Below are 22726 nucleotides of genomic sequence, written 5' to 3'. Positions count from 1 at the left end.
ATCACTAATTTGGCATTGGAGGGCAGCGTGGAGGGTAAAAATCGTAGAGGGAGACCGAGAGATGCACACACTAAGCAGATTCAGAAGGATGTAGGTTGCAGTAAGTACTGGGAGATGAAGAAGCTTGCACAGGATAGAGTAGCACGGAGAGCTGCATCAAACCAGTCTCAGGACTGAAGACCACAACAACAACAACAACGACAACAACAATGTCTAGGACGTCCGAACGATTTCCGTTGAGGGATGTGTGGGTTCCTCTGGGTCCCACACATAGAAGTGGTATGTGCGTGCAAGTAGGTGGAGCTGGCGGCCAGCTCTGTTGGAGGTTATGGAGTGCCATTCCGGTTGTTTAGCATTGAGGTCTCCTCCAATGAGGAGTTTGCCTCTTAGTTGACCCAGTGCCGCGATGTCTTCATCTCATATGCTCTGGGAGGGTTTGGTGTATACTGCTATGGTGGTCAGTGGCCCTGTGGCCGTGTCTATCTCTATGGCAACTGACTCTAGCTGAGTGTCTGGGGGGTGAGCTTGGTGGTGGGGGATTCTTCGTTTTACAAAGATGGTTACCTCGCCTCCTGCTGTTGGTCTATCTTGTCGGTAGCTAGAGTAGTTTGGCACCGATGTTTTAACGCCTTGCTTCGAGTGAGTTTCCGATACCAAACATACGTCGATGTCTTCGTCTTTTAGGAATTGTCTGAATTCCTGAAGCTGATGACCGAGACCGTTTGCATTGAAGATGCAAAGGTTAGGCCTTGGATGTGTGTTCTCCCATTCATGTTTGTGGGAGGTGGTATTTACTGGGGTTGTAGCAGCAAAGTGCTAGGACATGACTGCTATAGAGGCTGAAATTTGCGGAAGTTTCATTGCTAGCTCCTGCATCACGTCAAGAGTCTTGGTGACTGCAGACATGATTGTGTTCATTGAACTGGCCAGCTGTGCAAGCTGCATGTTCGGTTGGAAGTTTGGAGGGCTACTGCATGCTGCAGGACCGACAGCGGCTGTTTGTTGCGGTTGACAAACTGTGTCGTTCCCGGGCGGTCGTACTTGCATGCCTTCTGCGTCCTTAGACTGGCGTACTGGTTCGGACGAAGGGAATGTGGAATGGTGCTTGTCAGCTGGTCTGTTTTCCCGTCCTGGCGGATCGGTTCCAGCTCTAATGGATACTATTTCGACGTAGGTTGGCGATTGCCTGCCACTGCTCCGTGCTGGTGCGGTTGTGGTGGTAGTTGGAGCTTGCCTAGTGGGTGCTTACCTAGTTGTGTTGTTCCCTGTCCTGGTTTGGGAGTGTGTTGCTCGGTTGCTTGGTTTGTGGGTGTTTTGCTTTTTTTTCCTGTCATGCGGTCTGTTGCCCGCAGCCTCGGTAGCTGGCGGGGTGTTCTGTCTGTTTACAATTGACACAGTTTACTTTGTCCCCCAATTATTCCGTGGGGCAGTCTCGTGAGGGGTGTTGTTCTGCACACCGCACGCATTTGGGAGGCATGTCGCAGTCTTTTGCGACATGTGAAAGCCCATGGCAATTGTAGCACAGTCTGAGGCCTGTTTTTTGTCTGACTGCCTCTACAGTCACGTCTAGAGCCATTACTCTGTTGACTTTGAAGATTCTCCTATTCTGAGGGGTGTCAGGGACTGTCGCTACGAACAGTGGCGTTGTTTTCCTCCTCCCTGGTTTTTTGAGTAGCCCAAATGGGCGTACTTCAAAACCTTGGGAGATGAGGTCTTTCTTGATGTCATCAGTGGCTATTTTGATAGGTATTCCCCTCAAGACTGGCTTTAGTGGCTTTTCTGTGATTATACTAAACGTATAATGAGGGATGTTTTACTCTTTTAGCGCGTTTTTGACTGTGAGGTAATGTTCTGTATTTGGCAGGGTGATTTTGATCATATCTGCCCCTGCTGACTTTGGCGCGCCTGTTGCCGGCACGGAAGATGGCACAATTGCATCGAACCTGTTTTCGGTAGGGAGGTGGGTGTGGGTTGTTCCTGGATGTGACGCGCGGCGAGCCGTTCTTCTGGGCATTTCGAAGGGCGGCTCGTCATCCTCCTCGTTGGCTTGCTCGCCGTCGAATGACAGGCTAATGTCTGCCTCTGAGACCGTGTCGTCCACTATCGGCATGTCCAAGGGTGCTTTTGTGGGGGCTGTTTCCTGGGCGCCTCGCTTGGCTGCGGGGGACTTTTCTAATGAGTTTTCCTACTGCGTATTTCTAAGCACTCCTGTGGCTATCTCTTCCGATTTCCTATCATGCCTGTTTCGTTTGAGGGAGCCTTTCTCCCTGTCAAGCGATTGCTGTCTGGGTGCCTGATCCCCTGATCCCTGTCTGACGTCTTGGTGTAGGCGTCGTTTTCGGGGAATGTTCCTTTCTGTTCTGGGGGCGGGGGGGGGGGGGAGGAGTCATTGTCAGTTACTGGCCTTTCGAGTGTTCGAGTGGGAGTTGGAGGAGGCGGGAAGAGCTCTGATGGGTTGACGGAGTGTTGTAGAGGATAGGGTGGTGGGAGGGACGAATGATGGTGATGACGATGGCGGTGATGTTGATGATGATGATATGCTTGGAGCTGTGGGCTCCCTGCTGACGCGTTCTTCTGGGCATTTCGAAGGGCGGCTCGTCATCCTCCTCGTTGGCTTGCTCGCCGTCGAATGACAGGCTAATGTCTGCCTCTGAGACCGTGTCGTCCACTATCGGCATGTCCAAGGGTGCTTTTGTGGGGGCTGTTTCCTGGGCGCCTCGATTGGCTGCGGGGGACTTTTCTAATGAGTTTTCCTACTGCGTATTTCTAAGCACTCCTGTGGCTATCTCTTCCGATTTCCTATCACGCCTGTTTCGTTTGAGGGAGCCTTTCTCCCTGTCAAGCGATTGCTGTCTGGGTGCCTGATCCCCTGATCCCTGTCTGACGTCTTGGTGTAGGCGTCGTTTTCGGGGAATGTTCCTTTCTGTTCTGGGGGCGGGGGGGGGGGGGGGAGGAGTCATTGTCAGTTACTGGCCTTTCGAGTGTTCGAGTGGGAGTTGGAGGAGGCGGGAAGAGCTCTGATGGGTTGATGGAGTGTTGTAGAGGATAGGGTGGTGGGAGGGACGAATGATGGTGATGATGATGGCGGTGATGTTGATGATGATGATATGCTTGGAGCTGTGGGCTCCCTGCTGACGTTCTCTGTGTTGTATAGAATTGCGATCGACAAACCTTCCGATTGTGGGACGACTGTCGGGCCTATATTCTGGTTAGGGTCCATGACCGGAGCGGGAAGACGAGGCACAACTGCCAAGAGAGTACGGGGTTTTGCCTTCGTTGTCGCCGTTATACGTTTCGAGCATCAACACCGGCCATAACTCCCTACCAAACGCGCGTGACGCCAGCACCAGGCCCTGGCTTGGGAAATGCCCTACGCCTCGGTTGAGCTGGTGGAGTGCGTGCGGCAGCAGTTAGACTCTCGAAATGGCCGGAAAAGCGGGCCGCGGCAGCAAGAAGGCCCGCGCCAAACCGCGCCGACCCGCGGCTAACAAAGCACGACGACAATTTTGCTCACCAGCTGCCGCTACAGCCGCTGGTGGCAACACGATCTGAGCGATCGTCTTAGCTTTAAGAAAAGCATAACCGAAAAGACTCCTGGTTTGTCTGCCATACAGGTGGGGGCCTATAGCTTCGTGTCACAGGCTGACGGAGACAATGCTCAACACCCGACTGCCACTCAGCGAATGGTCTCTCTCTCTCTCTCTCTCTCTCTCTCTCTCTCTCTCTCTCTCACACCATTTACTTTCCCCTCCTTGGGGAAGTGTATGGGGAAGTTTGTAGCCTGTTGGATTTTACTCCACATTGTATGCTTGTGTGTGTGATTATCTTGGACAGTTTTGGCTGTCTCTGTCTGTGTATTGTGATGGTGTTCCGGTTGTGTCTTGTACGTGCCTGATGTTGGCGAGATGTTGGGTATTTTAAGGATGAAGAATTGGTACTAGGACTTGGAGATTTTGGGATTTTTCTGTTCGACATAGTCGTCGAAGATCGTCATAGGGCGTTGTGCTTATCGCGGAACATATCATACTCACCTAGGGATTGGATGAGGTTATTTCCAGATCTGGAAGAGCTCTCATAGAAAGCCCTTCCCGGATCTTGGAATCTTTCTTTGAGGAGGGGGATTTAAACAGTGGCGTGCGAGTCGTCTGCTGGAAACCGACGGGGTAGGTGCAGAGCCCTCCTGAGGGCGCGGTTCTGCAGCCTTTGGAACTTGTGCAGGTGCTGTTTTGCCGCATACCCCCAGGCAGGACATGTATATTCCATTATTGGAGGTATGAGTGTTTGGTATAATTCATCCCTATCGAGCAGGAGAGAGTGCTGTTTGTGTTGAGGATTCGGTACAGGAGGGACATTCTGGCACAGACTTTCCTATGGACCTCGTCTATGTGGGGCTTCAACGTTAGTCTCGAGTCCTAGGTTACGCTGAGATACTTGGCGGATCTGTGCCAGGTGAGTCGGGTTCCATGTAGGTGTGGGTGAAACGGGGTAGAGGGGGTTGAGGGGGTCCACATCTCCCGAGCCTCCACGTGATCAGCATAGCCTGCATCTTTTCAGGGTTGATAGAGATGCGCCACCGACAGGTCCTTATTCACATTACGAGTGTAAAAGGTTGTGTCGTCAGCATACTATGCGGTGTGCACCAGGGGGGTTGTGGGGGTGTCCGCAGTGTACAGACTGTACAAAACGGGACCCAGGACTGACCTGTGGCACCTGAGCGCGAATATGCCTTTTGGTAGAGGTGGTTGTTTCTACCGTAACACAGAAAGTTCTGTTCGTGAGAGAGCTTTGGATTAACTGGACTATGCTCCCGGGGAACCACTGTGTGTATAACTTGTATAATAGCCCTTCACGCCATACTGAGTCGAAGGCGTTCGCTACATCAAGTGGCTCTATCCCGCTGTAGCCTCTGTGCTTCTGTCGGAATCCGAATTGGAAATCCGGCAGATGTCGCTCGTTGGTGATGTGATCTCGTACGGGTATTAGCAGGAGGCACTGATAGATTTTGCTGAGAGTTGGTAAGAGGCTAATCGGTTTGTAGTGCTGCGCGAATAGAGGATCTATTTTTTAAAAAAACTTTATTAATACAATGCAATAATGATGATACAAAACACAATACAATAGATGCTACAATACAATACAATACAATACCATTCAATATGATGATACAGAATAACCCACCACCTAATTAATTAGTGGGACTTTTTATAATACAAAAAATCAGGAGCAGCTTGTAGTTAATTGATTGGCACAAAGCCATTAGCAAGTTAATCCAATCTGTTAATCTACTCTCATGCTAATCTACTCTGCAGCGTTACAATTGTGCCAGATGATCTATAAACCTCCTTTTTTGGCCTGCTCATCGAGATAATCCGAGTGAGCGTGCCCCTGGCACTGGGGTGGCCGAATCACATAAAAAACCGCTGCAGTTCCTACCCGTGTTAGTGGTGTTAGTGTTCTAAGTTCTGCCTACAACTACTAGTAACTAATACCTAGTTGGAAGTGTACATGTCTCTTATTGGGGATTTGATACACATGCCTGCCTGGTCCTGTAGTGCGGCGGATCCCGGTCGTAAGAGCGACCAGCCAGTTCCGCACCCGGCGGTATTGGGCAGGTGCACCTCAGTCTTCTTCGGTTCTTGTGTTGTTATCCATTTTGGTTTCTAATAAAATCCCTCGTTATATTTTGTGATATCGTGTTTGCCAAACTGTTGAGAACATTAAAGGTGGCAGCACGTCGTATTAGTGCATATGTGTCGCTATTCGGTAATTGGATTCTTAATTCATCTACCACATCATCATATAAATGGCGGTCATAGATGTGTTCGGGTGTACCATCCTGAGCGCCACAGTCACACGCCGGCGTCGCCTGTTTTCCAGATCGACATAGGTATGTCGGATATGGTCCATGTTCTGTGAGAAAGTGTAGCAGGCCCCTGCTAGGCTCAAAACAGCTCATCTCCAATCTCTCCTTGACGTTTGGCAGCAATGGAAATACCCTTCTCCCAGTTTCCTCATTTTACCATAATTGTTGCCATAACTCTCCCCCCCTTCTTCTAATATCAAATTTATCCCCTGCCTGTACCCCCATAATTTCCCTAGTCCTTTCTACATCCCCCTTGGTGACCCAGTACCACGCTGCCTGCTCCCTTATTTTTATGTCTAATGGACATAGCCCCATTATTAACAGTAATGCCCCCCCCCCCGCCAGGAATCGTTCGGTATGCTCCAACGGAACGCAGTAACATGTTCCTCTGCACCCTTCTCACAGTCATGGCAGGCATCACTCTCGTGAGCCTGTGTGTCGAGACCCCACATGCATATCCTACTATTGACATGAGAATGCTGTTATGATGGAGTCTGATTAAATTGGGTGGTAAATGGAGTCTTCTGTGACCTATGTTTATAAGATTATTTAGGACTTCTAGGGCTCGTTGTGTTGTAATGTCTATGTTTGGGGTGTAGTTCCTTTTCTCCTCAATTATCACACCTAGATATCTTGCCTCGCGGCGCCGAAGATCTGGAGTTCCTTCTATTCTAACTGTTGGGTTTCTAATTAGACTGCCTTTCAGCAACAGGTATGTAGATTTATGTGGTGCGACCTTCATTTTTGGTTCTTGGCACCACTCAACAAGTGATGTTATTGCTCGTTCCACTTCTGGCTCAAGGTCTTCACGGCTACGGCCGCCAACCAACGGAAGAAGGTCGTCAGAGTAGGCTATCACGTCTAGCACGTCCTCGCAAAGTTGTTATCTCTCTAATAGTGGTTCTATGTTTACATCCCAAAAGAGGGGCCCCAGAACGGATTCCTGGGGGCACCCCTTCGTGACGGTTTTACATATCTAGGCGATGATAACCAGACCTCCCTGTCCATGCAATAGCTCCTCAGACAGCCAGAGATGGGCCCTGGGCACTCCTTCTCACGCAAGCGGAAGAAGAGGAAGGGGCCACCACAGGTGTCAAAGGCGCCACTGATGTCCACCATGATGCCTACCACACACTTATGCGGGGCTGAGCTGCAGACCTCATCCGCCAGGGCAATTGCGTCAGACGCCGATCCCCTCGGCCGGAAGCCGAACTGCCTGTCGCTCATCCCGCGCAGTATCCTGTGTGCTGTCTGTCTGTCAGCCAATAGCTTCTCAAACAATTTCCCCAAGATGTCCAGGAGACATATTGGCCTGTAGGATTTGGGTTCCGTAGGGTCCTTGCCTTTTCCCTTCTTTATAATCACCACGTTCGGCTTTTTCAAATTTTTGGGAAATTCCCAATCCTGAGGCATTTATTGAATAATCCCGTGAGAGATGCTATTAGCTGAGGGACGAGGAACTGTACAACCTCCGCTACTATACCGTCTGGACCTGGTGCCTTTCCCCTTTTGAGTGCTTTTATGTGTGCAGCAACTTCTTCCTCAGAAGTCTTTCTCTGGTTTATGTTTTGCGACCACTTTCGCTTGTTTACAGGAAGCTGGGAACTCGCGGTTGTGAGTAATCTCGTTGAAGACGTTCGCGAGGTTTTCGACAGCCGAGGCCGGAAGATTTTTAACTAACTGGTTGGTGACACTGTCGTGTCCTGTAGCCTTTTTTGTAGGAAGGGGCCTTATTACTTTTGCGACATCCTCTGGGGCGAAAAGTGAGGGTTTGTCTTCTGGGTCCTCCTCAGCGTTGTGGAAGACAGCCAGTTGACGACGGACTACCTCTCCATGTTCGTCATCCTGGGGTTCCGCCGCTTGAAACTGCTTCTCGAAGGAGTCGGCGAGGGCGTTGGCCTTTTGAGCATGGCTGTAGGCCAGATCCTTTTCGCTGCGCAGAGGTGGAATCCTAGCGCGTCTTTTGGTGAATTGCTTGGTAGCTTGCCATAGTGTGTGATCGTCTTCTTTGAGAGATGTGAGGCGGTTTTGGCATTTCTGGTTTTTGTGCTCATTGAGTGCTACCTTCAGCTCTCTCTGCAGGCGACTGAGCAGCCTCCTGGTGGCCTGATTTCTGATGACTTCCACTCTTTTGCCACTCTGTTCTCGTGTCGGATTTGGGCTAGCAAATGTTCTGGGAGTTGTAGTTGCGGGGGCGGGCCGTCTCTTTGTGGGGTATGGGCATCTTTCGCTGCCTGTAAGATATTACATGTTAGGTCTTGTAACATTTGTTCTACTGTTTTGGCAGTAGGTGGCAGAGCGCGAGCGATATCAGAGGCGACAGTTTCTCGGTATCGCTCCCAGTCTCTGCGTTTGTAAGACGTCTGGTACCATGGGAGTGCTACCTGTTCTCCCACATCGACCTCTAAAATCACAGGGTTGTGGTCGGAGGACATTCTTTTGATTGTCCTTGAGGCCAAAAACCCCGCGATCCTCCAAGTGAGGTCTATGTCTAGCACGTCGGGCATACCTCCATTTCTTGGAGAATGTGGGGGCTCGACTGGACCCCATGTTTCGAAGTGGTGGTCGTGTGCTAGTTGTAGCAGTTTGGCGGCTCCTCTGGAGGTTACTCTAGAGTTCCAATCAGGGTGTTTAACATTGAAGTCGCCTCCTATTATGAGAGCAGCTGTGTGTGCCTCGTCTATCTCGTCTTGTGGGGGTTGGTAGACTGCACCAAATGTTAGGGTCCGGTGGCAGTGGTTACTTCCACTGCCACTGCTTCGATTTTATTGGTAGCTGGTAAGAATACCTGGTGGTGGGGGATCCCTCTTTTTATGTCTATGGCCACTCCTCCGCCTTGGGTTTGCCTGTGTTTACTGTAGCTAACGTATTTGGGAAGTGTCGCTTTCATTTCCGGTTTTAGGTGGGTTTACCCCATCATGCGTATGTCGATGGAGAACTCCTTCATGATTTCTCTGAATTCGACCTCTTGATTAACAATGCCGTCTGTGTTAACGATGCACATTGTCAGGCGTTGGATATTTAGTCGTATATCCATAATGGGGTTTTGAAACTACTGAAGAAGTAGCAGAGGGGAGCGACTGCTCGACTGCTGCCTGAAGGGCAACGAGGATCTCAGTGTTTTGCTTCTGGGCCTCCATGAATTCCTTCATCATTTGCATGACGAGGTTCATGGTCTGGACCGTAATGCCTAACAACTGATCCAGGGGGTGGACTGAGTGTGGGGTTCCCTAGTTCTTCCTCTGTCTTGGTGGACCTGGTCGTTGTTGTGTTTTTCCCGGTGTTGTGTTTTTCCCGGTGTTGTTTTTGCAGTGCTGTCTGCTCATTATCGGTGTTATTTATGTCCGTCAGTCGGGCTTCGATTCCCTGCGCCGACGGTCCGATTGCGGCCGCCGATGCTTCGATTGCGGCAGCCGAGTTCGTTTGCGGGGCCGACCCAGGTCCGCACCGTCTCTGGCGTCGTGCCGGGTGGTGGAAGATGCAGAATACGGTGGAGTTTCCACGGCGCCCGTCGTGGAAGGATTTTGTGTCTGATTGAGGCGTGACTCCTTAATTGAGCTAAGTAATGGTTTCCATGCACTACTGAGTTGAAGACCTGTGTCTCGGTTTATGAGATTGCCCGTTACGCGAATTTCAAGGGCCTCCTTGAAGATGCTGTCCCAGTAGAAGCTGGTAGAATCCAGAATCTTGGTCTCTTCATATTTCGCTTTGTGTCCAGTTTCAGTTGCTCGCACCGCTAGTTCCGTAGCACTTACAGTTATTCTATTCTGTCTAGCTAAGACAATTTTCAGTCAATCCTTTTAATCCCAGAAAAATATCCTCAACTTATCCTTGTGGAGCAAATGTCAACTGACAAAAACTCTAATATTGTAGACTACCTCAGGTGAGGTTGTCAATACCAGAGCAGAGAGAGAGCAGACAGACCATTCCATCAGAACCACCTGATGATGGTGGAAACGTTATTCGCCGAAATAGCGTGGTGTTTCAACGATCGCATCCGGCTGGACACCCGAGAGCCCTGGAAACAGCACGCAGGATGCAAGAGGCATATTATCACAGACAGTGAGAGAATTCGTTACTTAAAGAGAATCTAATGTTATCAAACTAATTTGAGGTAATTTCTGAGAAAGTATGTCTGGACTACGGCGTCGTACGAACGAAGATCATGGACTGCGGAAAATCGGAAAACTAGAGACTGGAAGTGTTTGTGCCGTGGTATTAAATGAGGGCGCTGAAAATTAAGATGAATGGTAAGTTAAGGGAAAGGAGGCTTTGTGGGGAGTTGTCGAAGGGTTAAATACTAACTAGAAGAAGGGACATGGTGGTAGGGCATGTCTTAAGACATTAGGGAATTAATCTGATTATACTAGCGGGAACCATAGAGAGCGTAAACTGCAGGGGAACCCAGTGGTTAAAGTAAATACCGCAAATAATTGAGGGCGGTGGGGCGTGTTCATGCTCTGAGAGGAAGTGATTGGTACAGAAAAAGAAACTATAGCGGGATTGCGGGATTCATAAAGCAAGTAGAATATTTGTGTCAAACTGGCACATTTAATTACTACATAACCTAATAATTATTTTTTATTAAATTCACTTTAATGCTTTCAGTTTCCAGGCAGATTGATTAGGCATGTTGTATTTATAAATTGATATTCTCGTAAGGAAAAGCTACTGTATTGAGATAAGTCTAGATTTTGACGCATTTATTTAATTGTTACCTAACATTTAGGGAGAACTACCGGATGTCCGCAAGTTGCTGCCACGATATTTCGGTGCAGAGTCTTCTGACATCTTAGGTGAATACTGACAGGAAAGCCACTGAGCACACGTATTTAAGACGCGGCCGGCCCATGTGTTTAATGTCCAGTTGGCGTTACACATGCTCTGTGGTAAAAGCTGGCTTCATCGATAACAGATCGATTGTTTTCGTACGGTAAACGACGCGGGCTACGCGGAGCACAAAGTGTTTCTATGATGGAATTCCTTGCAGTATTTAATCGAAAACCGCCGTCTCGATTAATAAGGGACTCAGACGGTCGTATTTCCCGTGATGCATTGATGCTGGAACTGCAAAGTACACAGAGCGCTACAAACGTGCAAACGAAAAGACATGCAAGAGGATGAGACAGCTTTATTTCATGGACTAACATTTTCTGAGACAAAAGCTTTGACGTTACAACCATTTCCACATGAAAACCAGGATTTTTTTTTTTTTTTACTTTATCGTATTTGAAGATATAAGCAATGAGAATGATTTAAGTACTCTAGATGAGGAGAGTACAATCTGCAATATGATAACTGCTTGACAATATTCCTCATATTAAAATAAAGACACTGACTAAGTGACTCAGCCGGTCTTTGTGACCGAGCGGTTCTAGGCGCTTCAGTCCGGAACCGAACTGCTGCTTCGGTCGCAGGTTCGAATCCTGCCTCGGGCGTGGATGTGTGTGATGCCCTTAGGTTAGTTAGGTTTAAGTAGTTCTAAGTCTAGGGGACTGATGACCTCAGATGTTAAGTCCCATAGTGCTTAGAGCCATTTGAACTAAGTGACTCACATAAGATACCTCCTCACATTTTAGTGACATACACATACATATAGTTTTGTTGAATATAAATACAAAATAAAAGTAACATAAGAGAACAGATGTAAGGACAACATATGGTAACATATGAAGAGGACAACACGCATGTCACGTTGCCTGCACTATTGTACTACCTCGAAATTTTACGTGCAATTTACAAACGTAGGATGAATTACTGTGATGAGCGCTTAATACGTATGAAGTCAAGCAACAAAATTATATTTTCCATTCATTTAAATTCTGTGTTGAGAATGAAAAACAATCCGTAGAGCTTTGGTGGTGTACTGCACGATGCAGTGACATTGATTGGAGTAGATGTAAGACTGGAAATGGAACGAGCATGTTAGGTCAGTTGTACGGCAAGGAGTATAGTGAACCGCAGAGAATGCAAGAAAAGTATGAGAGACTGCTAGTGGTTGGGAGTAATTCAAAAACGTGCTGCCAGCGGGGACAATGAACACGCAAGTATGAAGAAAATGTAGGGAAGAAAATGCAAAATGCAATTAAGAACTAACATTTTCAGAACGATTCTACTGGCTGCAGCTTAGATCTTGCATGATAACTGCGAAGACGAGAAATCTGCATGTACGGAATGTTCCATGTTTGCCTTTCTTGTGTCTTTGTTCGTTATGGAGATATGACGAATAGTATACTTTTTTGTTTGGAAACCCTCTTCCTCTCCTCACTGCGTACCATTCACATAAACATCGTGTTATTAAAACCACACATAAAATTGACCTTGATTCTTTTATACCAGCATACAGTAAAGGTTCCCTCAGAGTCCACTGATAGCATTGAGCACTTGCTTGGGAAGCAGCAGACAACATAGCTATACTGCGAGGGTAGCTCGCGTGTCACCAGAGTATCACATACGTTTATGCGCAAGGACGTGCCAAGCAACTGGCACCCGTTAATTGCGTGATACGATCAACTCACACATTACAAAATTTGTCTCATTGATATTCCTACAAAACAAGTAGTTGTTGCTATAAAAACAATCAACGTTTGTATGAAGTTTCTATAAACCATTTTGGAAAACTGTGGAACAACGGAAATTTCAGTACAACGTATGAGTTGTATAGCGTCAGGTTATGAGGCGAAGGCTTCTGGCACAAGCGTTTACTATATCGACTCAGTGAAGTATTATACAATTGGAGGTTACAATAAAGCGCTTGCACCTATGTCAGCACCTGAAGACTAAGTGGGAAGACGGAAATTTAATGTGAGTTAGCTATTATTAGGGAAGCTGTTGCTGTTTCCTATCTATGTATCATCAACACAGTTTATATGCACACATTCCTCATTGTCTTTACTTTCAAAACGTCGTATTTCTTATTTTTTCTATACACAGTGTTCTGTGAATCTTCTTGTTGTCGCAGTTACAAAACTAAACCAGCCGGAAGACTGATATTAAAAGTGAGAGCATCTGACTTGTGTTACTGCACATGTCATCAAGATATTTTGTGCTGATGCATACGTAACTCTCTTCAGCTTCAAAATATAGGTACATTACTGGCCATTAAAACTGCTAAACCACGAAGATGACGTACTACAGACGCGAAATTTAACCGACAGGAAAAAGATGCTGCGATATGCAAATGATTAGCTTTTCAGAGCATTCACACAAGGTTGGCGCCGTTGGCGACACCTACAACGTGCTGACATGACGAAAGTTTCCAACCGATTTCTCATACACAAACACCAGTTGACCGGCGTTGCCTGGTAAAACACTGTTGTGATGCCTCGTGTAAGAAGCAGAAATGCGTACCATCACGCTTCCGACTTTGATAAAGGTCGGATTGTAGCCTATCGCGATTGCGGTTTATAGTATCGCGACATTGCTGCTCGCGTTGGTCGAGATCCAATGACTGTCAGTAGAATATGGAATCGGTGGGTTCAGGAGGGCAATACGGAACGCTGTCCTGGATCCCAACGGCTTCGTATCACTAACAGTGGAAATTACAGGCACCTTATCCGCGTGGCTGTAACGGATCGTGCAGCCACGTCTCGATCCCTGAGTCAACAGATGGGGACGTTTGCAAGACAACAACAATCAGCACGGACAGTTCGACGACGTTGGCAGCAGCACGGACTATCATCTCGGAGATCATGGCTGCGGTTACTCTTGACGCTGCATCACAGACAGGATCGCCTGCGATGGTTTACTCAACGACGAACCTGGTTGCACGAGTGGCAAAACGTTCTGTTTACAGCATCATGATGGTCGCATCCGTGTTTGGCGACATTACAGTGAACGCACATTGGAAGCGGGTATTCGTCATCGCCATACTGGCGTATCACCCTGCGTGATGGTATGGGGTGACATTGGTTACACGTCTCGGTCACCTCTTGTTCGCACTGACGGCACTTTGAACAGTGGACATTACATTTAAGATGTGTTACGGCCCGTGGCTCTGCCCTTCATTCGATACCAGCGAAACCCTACATTTCAGCAGGATAATTCACGATCGTATGTTGCAGGTCCTGTACGGGCCTTTCTGGACACAGAAAATGTTCGACTGCTGTCCTGGCCAGCACATCTCTCACCAACTGAAAACGTCTGGTCAATGGTGGCCGAGCAACTGGCTCGTCATAATACGCCAGTCACTACTCTTGATGCACTGTGGTATCGTGTTGAAGCTGCATGCGCAGCTGTACCTGGACATGCCATCCAATCTCTGTTTGACTCAATGCGCAGGCGTATCAAGGCCGTTATTACGGCCAGAGGTGGTTGTTCTGGGTACTGATTTCTCAGGATCTATGCACCCAAACTGCGTGAAAATGTAATCACATGTCAGTTCTAGTATAATATATTTGTCCAATGAATACCGGTTTATCATCTGCATTTCTTCTTGGTGCAGCAATTTTAATGGCCAGTAGTGTATTTATAACTTTACTACCAACAGTCTCACTGCAATTTTTCTCAACACTATAGAGTTAAGAGAACCTTCTTCTTCGTCTTGTAGATGTAAAACTTAGCTAGAATACTGTGGCATCTCCATCTGCAATCTGTCGGTGAAGAAAAGATAATTCAGTAGTCTGTAATGGGTGAGCCACTTACGAAAATGTTGAAATCAGTAATGATAACCTAGTGTGGATTTCTGCGGATAGTGATTTTAAGTTGAATATGTTCTGGCATAATAGCCAATCATTATAGGTTTAAAGATTACAAGTACTTTTTTCCTTCTTGTCTCCCAATTTTGACCAACAAAGTGTGCGAGCTTAATTGGCTACTTAAGCTAAATATCTCACTTGTCTGTAAATCTTCCCTTCTGAAGCCAAGTGAGATCAGGAAAATGTATACGAACACCAAGAAAACATCCCTATCGCTGTCTGACGACATAAGTCAATGGTAATCAACCTACACTCCTGGAAATGGAAAAAAGAACACATTGACACCGGTGTGTCAGACCCACCATACTTGCTCCGGACACTGCGAGAGGGCTGTACAAGCAATGATCACACGCACGGCACAGCGGACACACCAGGAACCGCGGTGTTGGCCGTCGAATGGCGCTAGCTGCGCAGCATTTGTGCACCGCCGCCGTCAGTGTCAGCCAGTTTGCCGTGGCATACGGAGCTCCAGCGCAGTCTTTAACACTGGTAGCATGCCGCGACAGCGTGGACGTGAACCGTATGTGCAGTTGACGGACTTTGAGCGAGGGCGTATAGTGGGCATGCGGGAGGCCGGGTGGACGTACCGCCGAATTGCTCAACACGTGGGGCGTGAGGTCTCCACAGTACATCGATGTTGTCGCCAGTGGTCGGCGGAAGGTGCACGTGCCCGTCGACCTGGGACCGGACCGCAGCGACGCACGGATGCACGCCAAGACCGTAGGATCCTACGCAGAGCCGTAGGGGACCGCACCGCCACTTCCCAGCAAATTAGGGACACTGTTGCTCCTGGGGTATCGGCGAGGATCATTCGCAACCGTCTCCATGAAGCTGGGCTACGGTCCCGCACACCGTTAGGCCGTCTTCCGCTCACGCCCCAACATCGTGCAGCCCGCCTCCAGTGGTGTCGCGACAGGCGTGAATGGAGGGACGAATGGAGACGTGTCGTCTTCAGCGATGAGAGTCGCTTCTGCCTTGGTGCCAATGATGGTCGTATGCGTGTTTGGCGCCGTGCAGGTGAGCGCCACAATCAGGACTGCATACGACCGAGGCACACAGGGCCAACACCCGGCATCATGATGTGGGGAGCGATCTCCTACACTGGCCGTACACCACTGGTGATCGTCGAGGGGACACTGAATAGTGCACGGTACATCCAAACCGTCACCGAACCCATCGTTCTACCATTCCTAGACCGGCAAGGGAACTTGCTGTTCCAACAGGACAATGCACGTCCGCATGTATCCCGTGCCACCCAACGTGCTCTAGAAGGTGTAAGTCAACTACCCTGGCCAGCAAGATCTCCGGATCTGTCCCCCATTGAGCATGTTTGGGACTGGATGAAGCGTCGTCTCACGCGGTCTGCACGTCCAGCACGAACGCTGGTCCAACTGAGGCGCCAGGTGGAAATGGCATGGCAAGCCGTTCCACAGGACTACATCCAGCATCTCTACGATCGTCTCCATGGGAGAATAGCAGCCTGCATTGTTGCGAAAGGTGGATATACACTGTACTAGTGCCGACATTGTGCATGCTCTGTTGCCTGTGTCTATGTGCCTGTGGTTCTGTCAGTGTGATCATGTGATGTATCTGACCCCAGGAATGTGTCAATAAAGTTTCCCCTTCCTGGGACAATGAATTCACGGTGTTCTTATTTCAATTTCCAGGAGTGTATATCACACACTGAGTATAAAAAAAAAGCTGATAACTTTCCAAGTTCACGATTATGGTTGGGCATTAAAGGAAATTGTCAGATTTTGCAATAACATGAATATAAAGGGTTTCAGAAAATTACCAAAAATGTTTGAAAAGAATTATGCAGTCATAAATTGTGATTGAAAGAACAATACTAATTGCTTCCAGTGGTCAATCATAACTTATTTTTACCCTGCAGATGATAACACGAGTCGTATCTAGTTATATTCCATATTCAGATGCATTAAACTTTTTGAACATTTTATTTTCTACTCAACAGAAAAATGTGGAAATATTTGGGTAGAAGAAAGAGAATGTATACTTGATGTGTACGGTATTTAGTGCTCTGAGCCTGAGCGGATGAATATTGATGGAACAGAAGAACATGAAGGAAAAATTTTTAAAAGGATTCCATTACATTTCACAAAACACCATAATTATGAGAAACATGTGAATCTGCTAATGCTGCCAGTTAAAAACATAGAGATGTACCACTTCTGTTACTTAGACACGTTTTAGAGGCTAGCACATAGTTACATTACTGTTCATAACATTCACTTGAAGTATCTAAGCATTGTGTGTGCTATCCTCGCTCTAAATAGAAAAATCTGTAAATTTAGTCGATTGCTCGCAACGAAAACTATTCAACAGCATCATGCTCAAAGTGAAATAACAATTCATACAATGGGACTCATATAACAAACAATCAAAGCTACTATTTGATATATAGGTAAACATCGAATGCTTGCTGCATTCAGCCGTTAGTAAAGAAAGTTGTGTCCACATATTGTATAGTACTGCTCCCGGGGCACCTCCTAGTGCAAACGACGCGGTGGATCCGCCCTCATAGCAGGGTGATTGGCGGGTGGTAACGCGTTCGCGTCGCTCGAGGCGGAGGGCCGATGTGGAGACTGGCCGCCTGGCCTCACACACTCACCCTGTGAGTGGACAGGTGGCCACTCCTTCAGCAAAGTCCGAGCAGTCACACGGGGGGAGTGCTTTACTGGTTATTGGGAGCTCCAATGTTAGGCGCGTTATGGAGCCCCTCAGTTCGAATGTAATAAACTTTCTTGAGACTAAGAAGTTTATGCCCTCGAATGAGCATGGTTTTAGAAAGCATCGCTCGTGCGAAAATCAGCTTGCCCTTTTCTCACATGATATACTGAGGACTGTGGATAAAGGGCAACAGGCAGATTCCATATTTCTAGATTTCCGGAAAGCATCTAACACGGTGCCGCATTGCAGGCTGTTAACGAAGGTACGAGCATATGGAATAAGTTCACAGATATGTGAGTGGCTCGAAGACTTCTTAAATAATAGAACCCAATATGTTGTCCTCGACGGTGAGTGTTAATCAGAGACAAGGGTACAGTCAGGAGTGCCGCAAGGAAGTGTGACAGGACCGCTGTTGTTCTCTATATACATAAATGATTTGGCGGACAGGGTGGGCAGCAGTCTGCGGCTGACTGCTGATGGTGCCGTGGTGTACGTCAAGATGCCGAAGTTGAGTGACTGTAGGAAGATACAAGACGACTTAGACAAAATTTCCAATTGGTGTGATGAATAGCAACTAGTTCTAAATGTGGAAAAGTGTTAGTTAATACAGATGAGCAGGAAGAACAGACCTGTAAAGTTCGGATACTGTATGACTAGTGACCAGTTTGACACAGTAAAGTCGTTTAAATATCTGGGCGTAACGTTGCAAAGTGATTGAGGTGGAACGAGCATGTGAAAACTGTGGTAGGGAAGACAAATGGTCGACTTCGGTTTATTGGAAGAATTTTAGGAAAGAGTCGTTCACCTGTAAAGGAAACGGCATATAGGACGCTGTTGCGACCTATTCTTGAGTACTGTTCGAGTGTTTTGGATCCGTACCAGGTCGGATTTGAAAGAAGACATCGAAGCAATTCAGAGGAGGGCAGCTAGACTTGTTATCGATAAGTTCGAACATAACTTAAGTGTTACGGAGATTCTTCGGGAACTCAAATGGGAATCCCTGGAGGGAAGGCTGCGTTCTTTTCGGTAAACACTATTGAGAAAATTTAGAGACTGCATTTGAAGCTGACTGCCGAACGATTCTACTCGCGCCAACATAAGACAAATTAGGGCTCATACGGAGGCGTACAGGCAGTCGCTTTTCCCTCGCTCTATTTTCGAGTGGAACAGGAGGGGAAATGACAAGTAGTGGTAAACGGTACCCTCCGCCACGCACCTTATGGCGGCTTGTGGAGTATCTATAGTAATGCATATTATATGCAGTTCAGTTACACGAAGAATATTCAAAGTTTCAGCTGCACTGAGGTAGAGATTGTATGGAATAGCTTAGCAAACAGCTGTATCTGTTTACTGAGTAAACAAAATTATTGTTGCAAAACTAGCAGATGATTAATAATGCCAAAGAGGAGGAAGCATTTCAAACAGCACCAGGCTGCCATATCTGAAAGTAACACTTCAAGAGAAGTGATTTGAAACACGGATATAACTAATTCCACGTGCAGATTTTGAGAAACTGCACGTGATCACTGTAGTTTAAATTATAGACTTAATTTTATTGTGCCTGTTGTGTTTCACAGTCTGGCGAATTGCGATACATATTTTATAATTATGAACCTATACGAATGAGTGGAAGAAACTAACAGTAATGAAACGGTATTCTGGAACCGCGCGACCGCTAAGGTCGCAGGTTCGAATCCTGCCTCGGGCATGGATGTATGTAATGTCCTTAGGTTAGTTAGGTTTAAGTAGTTCTAAGTTCTATGGGACTGATGACCTCAGAAGTTAAGTCCTATAGTACTCAGAGCAATTTGAACCATTTTTTTGAAACGGCAAAGTGAATCGAGAGCATCTTTGGCTCTGAGCACTATGGGACTCAACTGCTGAGGTCATTAGTCCCCTAGAACTTAGAACTAGTTAAACCTAACTAACCTAAGGACATCACAAACAACCATTCCCGAGGCAGGATTCGAACCTGCGACCGTAGCGGTCTTGCGGTTCCAGACTGCAGCGCCTTTAACCGCACGGCCACTTCGGCCGGCGAGAGCATCTTTCTGCGATTGTTACAGACATGTAAAAGTACAAAAAATTATAGATTACTTCAACTTTCTGGCATTCTCTCGAGAAAAAAATGTGTCTTATATTTGAAACTTGACGTGTTGAACATAACAAGAAAGTATTACCTCAACCATGAGCAGTGTACTTTGATCAACAAGAAAGACATATAAATGTGTAACAGATGAATTCATTTTGTCTAAAGAACAGTTGCTGCCAATTTAAACGTTCAAAAGTTTGCTTGCCTGTTAAACAACGATCAAAGATTTGGAATACCAAAGATCAGGCGAAGTGTGGTGTTTATCTGAATGGAGGACATTAGGAGACCACTGTGACTTACATCCGAAAACCGAAGTCTTGCTTTTGGCCTAAGTGTTGGAAAACTTCCGCGCATTCCGTCTTAAAAAATACAGACTAGATTCATCTCATTACGTAACTTCTCCTGGCTTAGCATGTGATGCATTTCGGAACTCCACTAATGTAAATTTAGAGTTATTGTGGACATAGAACAGTAATGATTTGTTGAGTGTGGTGTCAGAACTGGTAATGTTCACTGTTCACGTAGACATGCAGTTGCCATCAATAGTTTGTGAACAGTTTTGATGTAATGAGCATACAAGGTGATCCAAACATACGCTGCCTTTGGGTTACGTGACGCCGATCAAATGCATTAACATCACTCGTCTTGCCAATATCGCTCTCAGCAGTCACACCATCTGCCCGTCATGTGACGTCTAAAATTTCCATTCTCCTGAAAGAAATGAGCGCACGCTGTCCAATAGAGAAGTTGTCTGTTGATCACGAATGTAGTATCCTTTACCTTACATTAGATATCGCAAACACTTATTTCCGTATAGCATGATACGAATATCTACAGGGGGAACTCGAATTCCACCTACAAAATTTCGATGGTTACTAAGTGATATTTTCCGAGTATTTTGGCATAAGTGACATGTGATCGCTGGTATCTCATTACACAGAAATTTCGTTCCATTTCATTTGTCACCCCCTCCTCCCATTCTTCTTTGTACCTCTACTGCTCTGTGATGCATAGCATTATAGATAGGTTTACTGATGAAGAGTTAGACGGTATATAACTCGTGCATGGGTTCACTGAATGCAGTGGACGATCAGCACAACGGCGCTGTGGAGAGTTACTCGTATACTTGGCGTCACATAACAGTACTACTGTATTTATACTTAGGCGCCTACGAGAAACCGTATCTTTTGTGTTAGAGTGGAAGATACTGGCTGCACGAGGTAAGCCAAAGCACTGTAATAAGTCATCGCAGACCATGAGTCCATTGCGCCAAAATACTCAGGAAATATTGCTGAATAACTTCCGAAATTTCTTCGATGTTATTTAGGTTGAACAGTGCTAGTGTCAATGTATCTTCGTACAAGTGCACTACGTCGGTGGGTATATAAATGATTAGAGTTGTCATTTTCTGTGACAGGTAGAATGGCCACCTGAATGCATTAATTTTGTTCGTCTACAGTGTTATTACTAGGCCCAATAAGATACGTGAGGAGTGTGAACACCGTCAGATGTTGAATGATCACTGTGAAGGACGCAAAGAAGCCGGGTACTTGTGAGAGAGAGCGTTATCAGCACCTGGCAGAGTTACAAAGGGGGCCCATTGTGGCTCACAGTTTGGCTGGCTGGTCGAAGCGTGCTATATACAGATTTGTGGGGCGTTAGGATGTGCCATTGGCCTAAAGTTGGACTGCATGGAAAAGGGGGGGGGCAGGCATATTCGGTTTCAAGGCTATGGTCGACCACGTCTGACCACCACAAACGAGGATCGCTCTACTGTGCCCCAAAAGCATCGTAGAGCTGTCACATCTGAGCCTGTCATCCGAGAACAATTAGTGGGCTCACTGCAGCAATCTGTGTCATCCCGAAATACTAGTTTTTGACTAGCAGCAGCCGGTCTAGGTAATTACCGTCTCTTGCGTACGTTGCTATCAACGCAACAACAGAAACGACTAGAGCGGTGTTGTGACCGGGAGACATGACGGCACACTGCGTTCAACGACAAATATTAGTTCTACACTACCGTGTATGAGTATCGTTGGCGAGTATGGCGGCGACCTGGGGTGAGGCATAGCGGTATTACTCTTCCCGTTATTGTGTGTGGAGCCACCTGGTGTGGCTTCAGATCACGGCTGGTAGTGACTAAGCGAAATCTGACGGCACAACGATGTGTCACAGACATCCTGATTCCTAATGTGTTGCCTCTCATGCGACAGTATCGTGTTGACGTTTTCCAACAGGACAACGTTCATCCACACATCGCACGGTTCTCTATGAACAATCTGCGTTATGTTGAGGTACTGTCGTGCCCTACAGCATCGCCAGATCTGCCCCCGACAGAATATCTTTGGAGCAGCTTCGGACGTAACTCCGTCCCACTGCCAGTATCCAGGATAAAAGGACGAGTTACAACAGTTGTGGCCTGCCTAGCCCCACGAGAGGATACGATTGCATTATGACACACATTCCAACCGAATCAGTGCATACACCCAGACCATGGGGTTTTAACGTGATACTGGTAAGTGGGCTCATACTATCAACTTCTTTGTAAGTTGGACTCGAAATGGTAATCACTGAAATAACATAAAAATGCTCTCATCCTGAGATATAACAAATAGCGCTGACAGTCGCTTGTGCTAGCTACTGGGACGCTGTAAGGTGGACAGAGAACAACGGCGTACCAGCTGCCATGCCCGCCAGTCGCTGTAGTTATCAAATGTAAGTAGTCGTTAGGATTTTGTCATATTTCCGAAGTTTAGCTGTTGATTCATTGTGGAATTTCAAAAGTTAATAATGGAACTAGAGGTTGAGTTACTCATCCAAGACTTCGCATTTTTCCAAGCCAAGTAAGTACGCCTACTCACGCGCTTTGTTTGTGAAGTCTCTGTTCCTTAATGTAAATGTTTCATATCGCCGATGACCACATATAATGTCTACATATGCCTATACAGTAAATTATCCTTACACCATACTTGTAGGCTAAACAGACTCCTTTCCTTGGATATTTTAATTTAAATCTCTACCTCTGCATCTACAATCCGCAAGCCACCTTACGAAGAGTGGCGTTGGGTAATTTTGGTACCACTTGCTTCCACTCACTACTAGAACGTGGAACGAATGACTGTCCATAAAGCTCCATGTGACATCAATTTATCAGATTTTCTCATCGAGGTCATTTCTTAAGACTTGCGTGGAAGAAGTAATACGCGTGTGTTACCCGACTCTTTTGGAACGTACGCTGACGAATTTTCAACAGCAACTTCTACGTGATGTACAATGAATCTCTCGTACCGTCTGTCACTCCTGTTTTTGAGCCGACTTAACAATTCCGTGGTGAAACGCGCCGCTCTTTGTCGCATCTCACCTATTTCTTCTATTAATACTACC

At 46.8% G+C, this 22726-nt stretch overlaps 1 protein-coding gene across 1 annotated transcript in view; it reads right to left on the bottom strand.

Annotated features, from left to right (window-relative positions):
* Window positions 1–14424: 14424 nt before the first annotated feature.
* The window catches only part of LOC126470978 (ataxin-8-like), a 65402-nt gene continuing 57100 nt past the window's right edge, over window positions 14425–22726 (bottom strand). The window contains exon 4 of the mRNA XM_050099024.1: window positions 14425–14454. Within this exon, the coding sequence (XP_049954981.1) occupies window positions 14425–14454 (30 nt within the window). The remainder of the gene's footprint in view (window positions 14455–22726) is intronic.

This window comes from Schistocerca serialis, chromosome 3, assembly GCF_023864345.2.
Source record: "Schistocerca serialis cubense isolate TAMUIC-IGC-003099 chromosome 3, iqSchSeri2.2, whole genome shotgun sequence".
Classification (NCBI taxonomy): domain Eukaryota; kingdom Metazoa; phylum Arthropoda; class Insecta; order Orthoptera; family Acrididae; genus Schistocerca; species Schistocerca serialis.
This window is presented reverse-complemented; position numbering and strand designations above follow the sequence as displayed.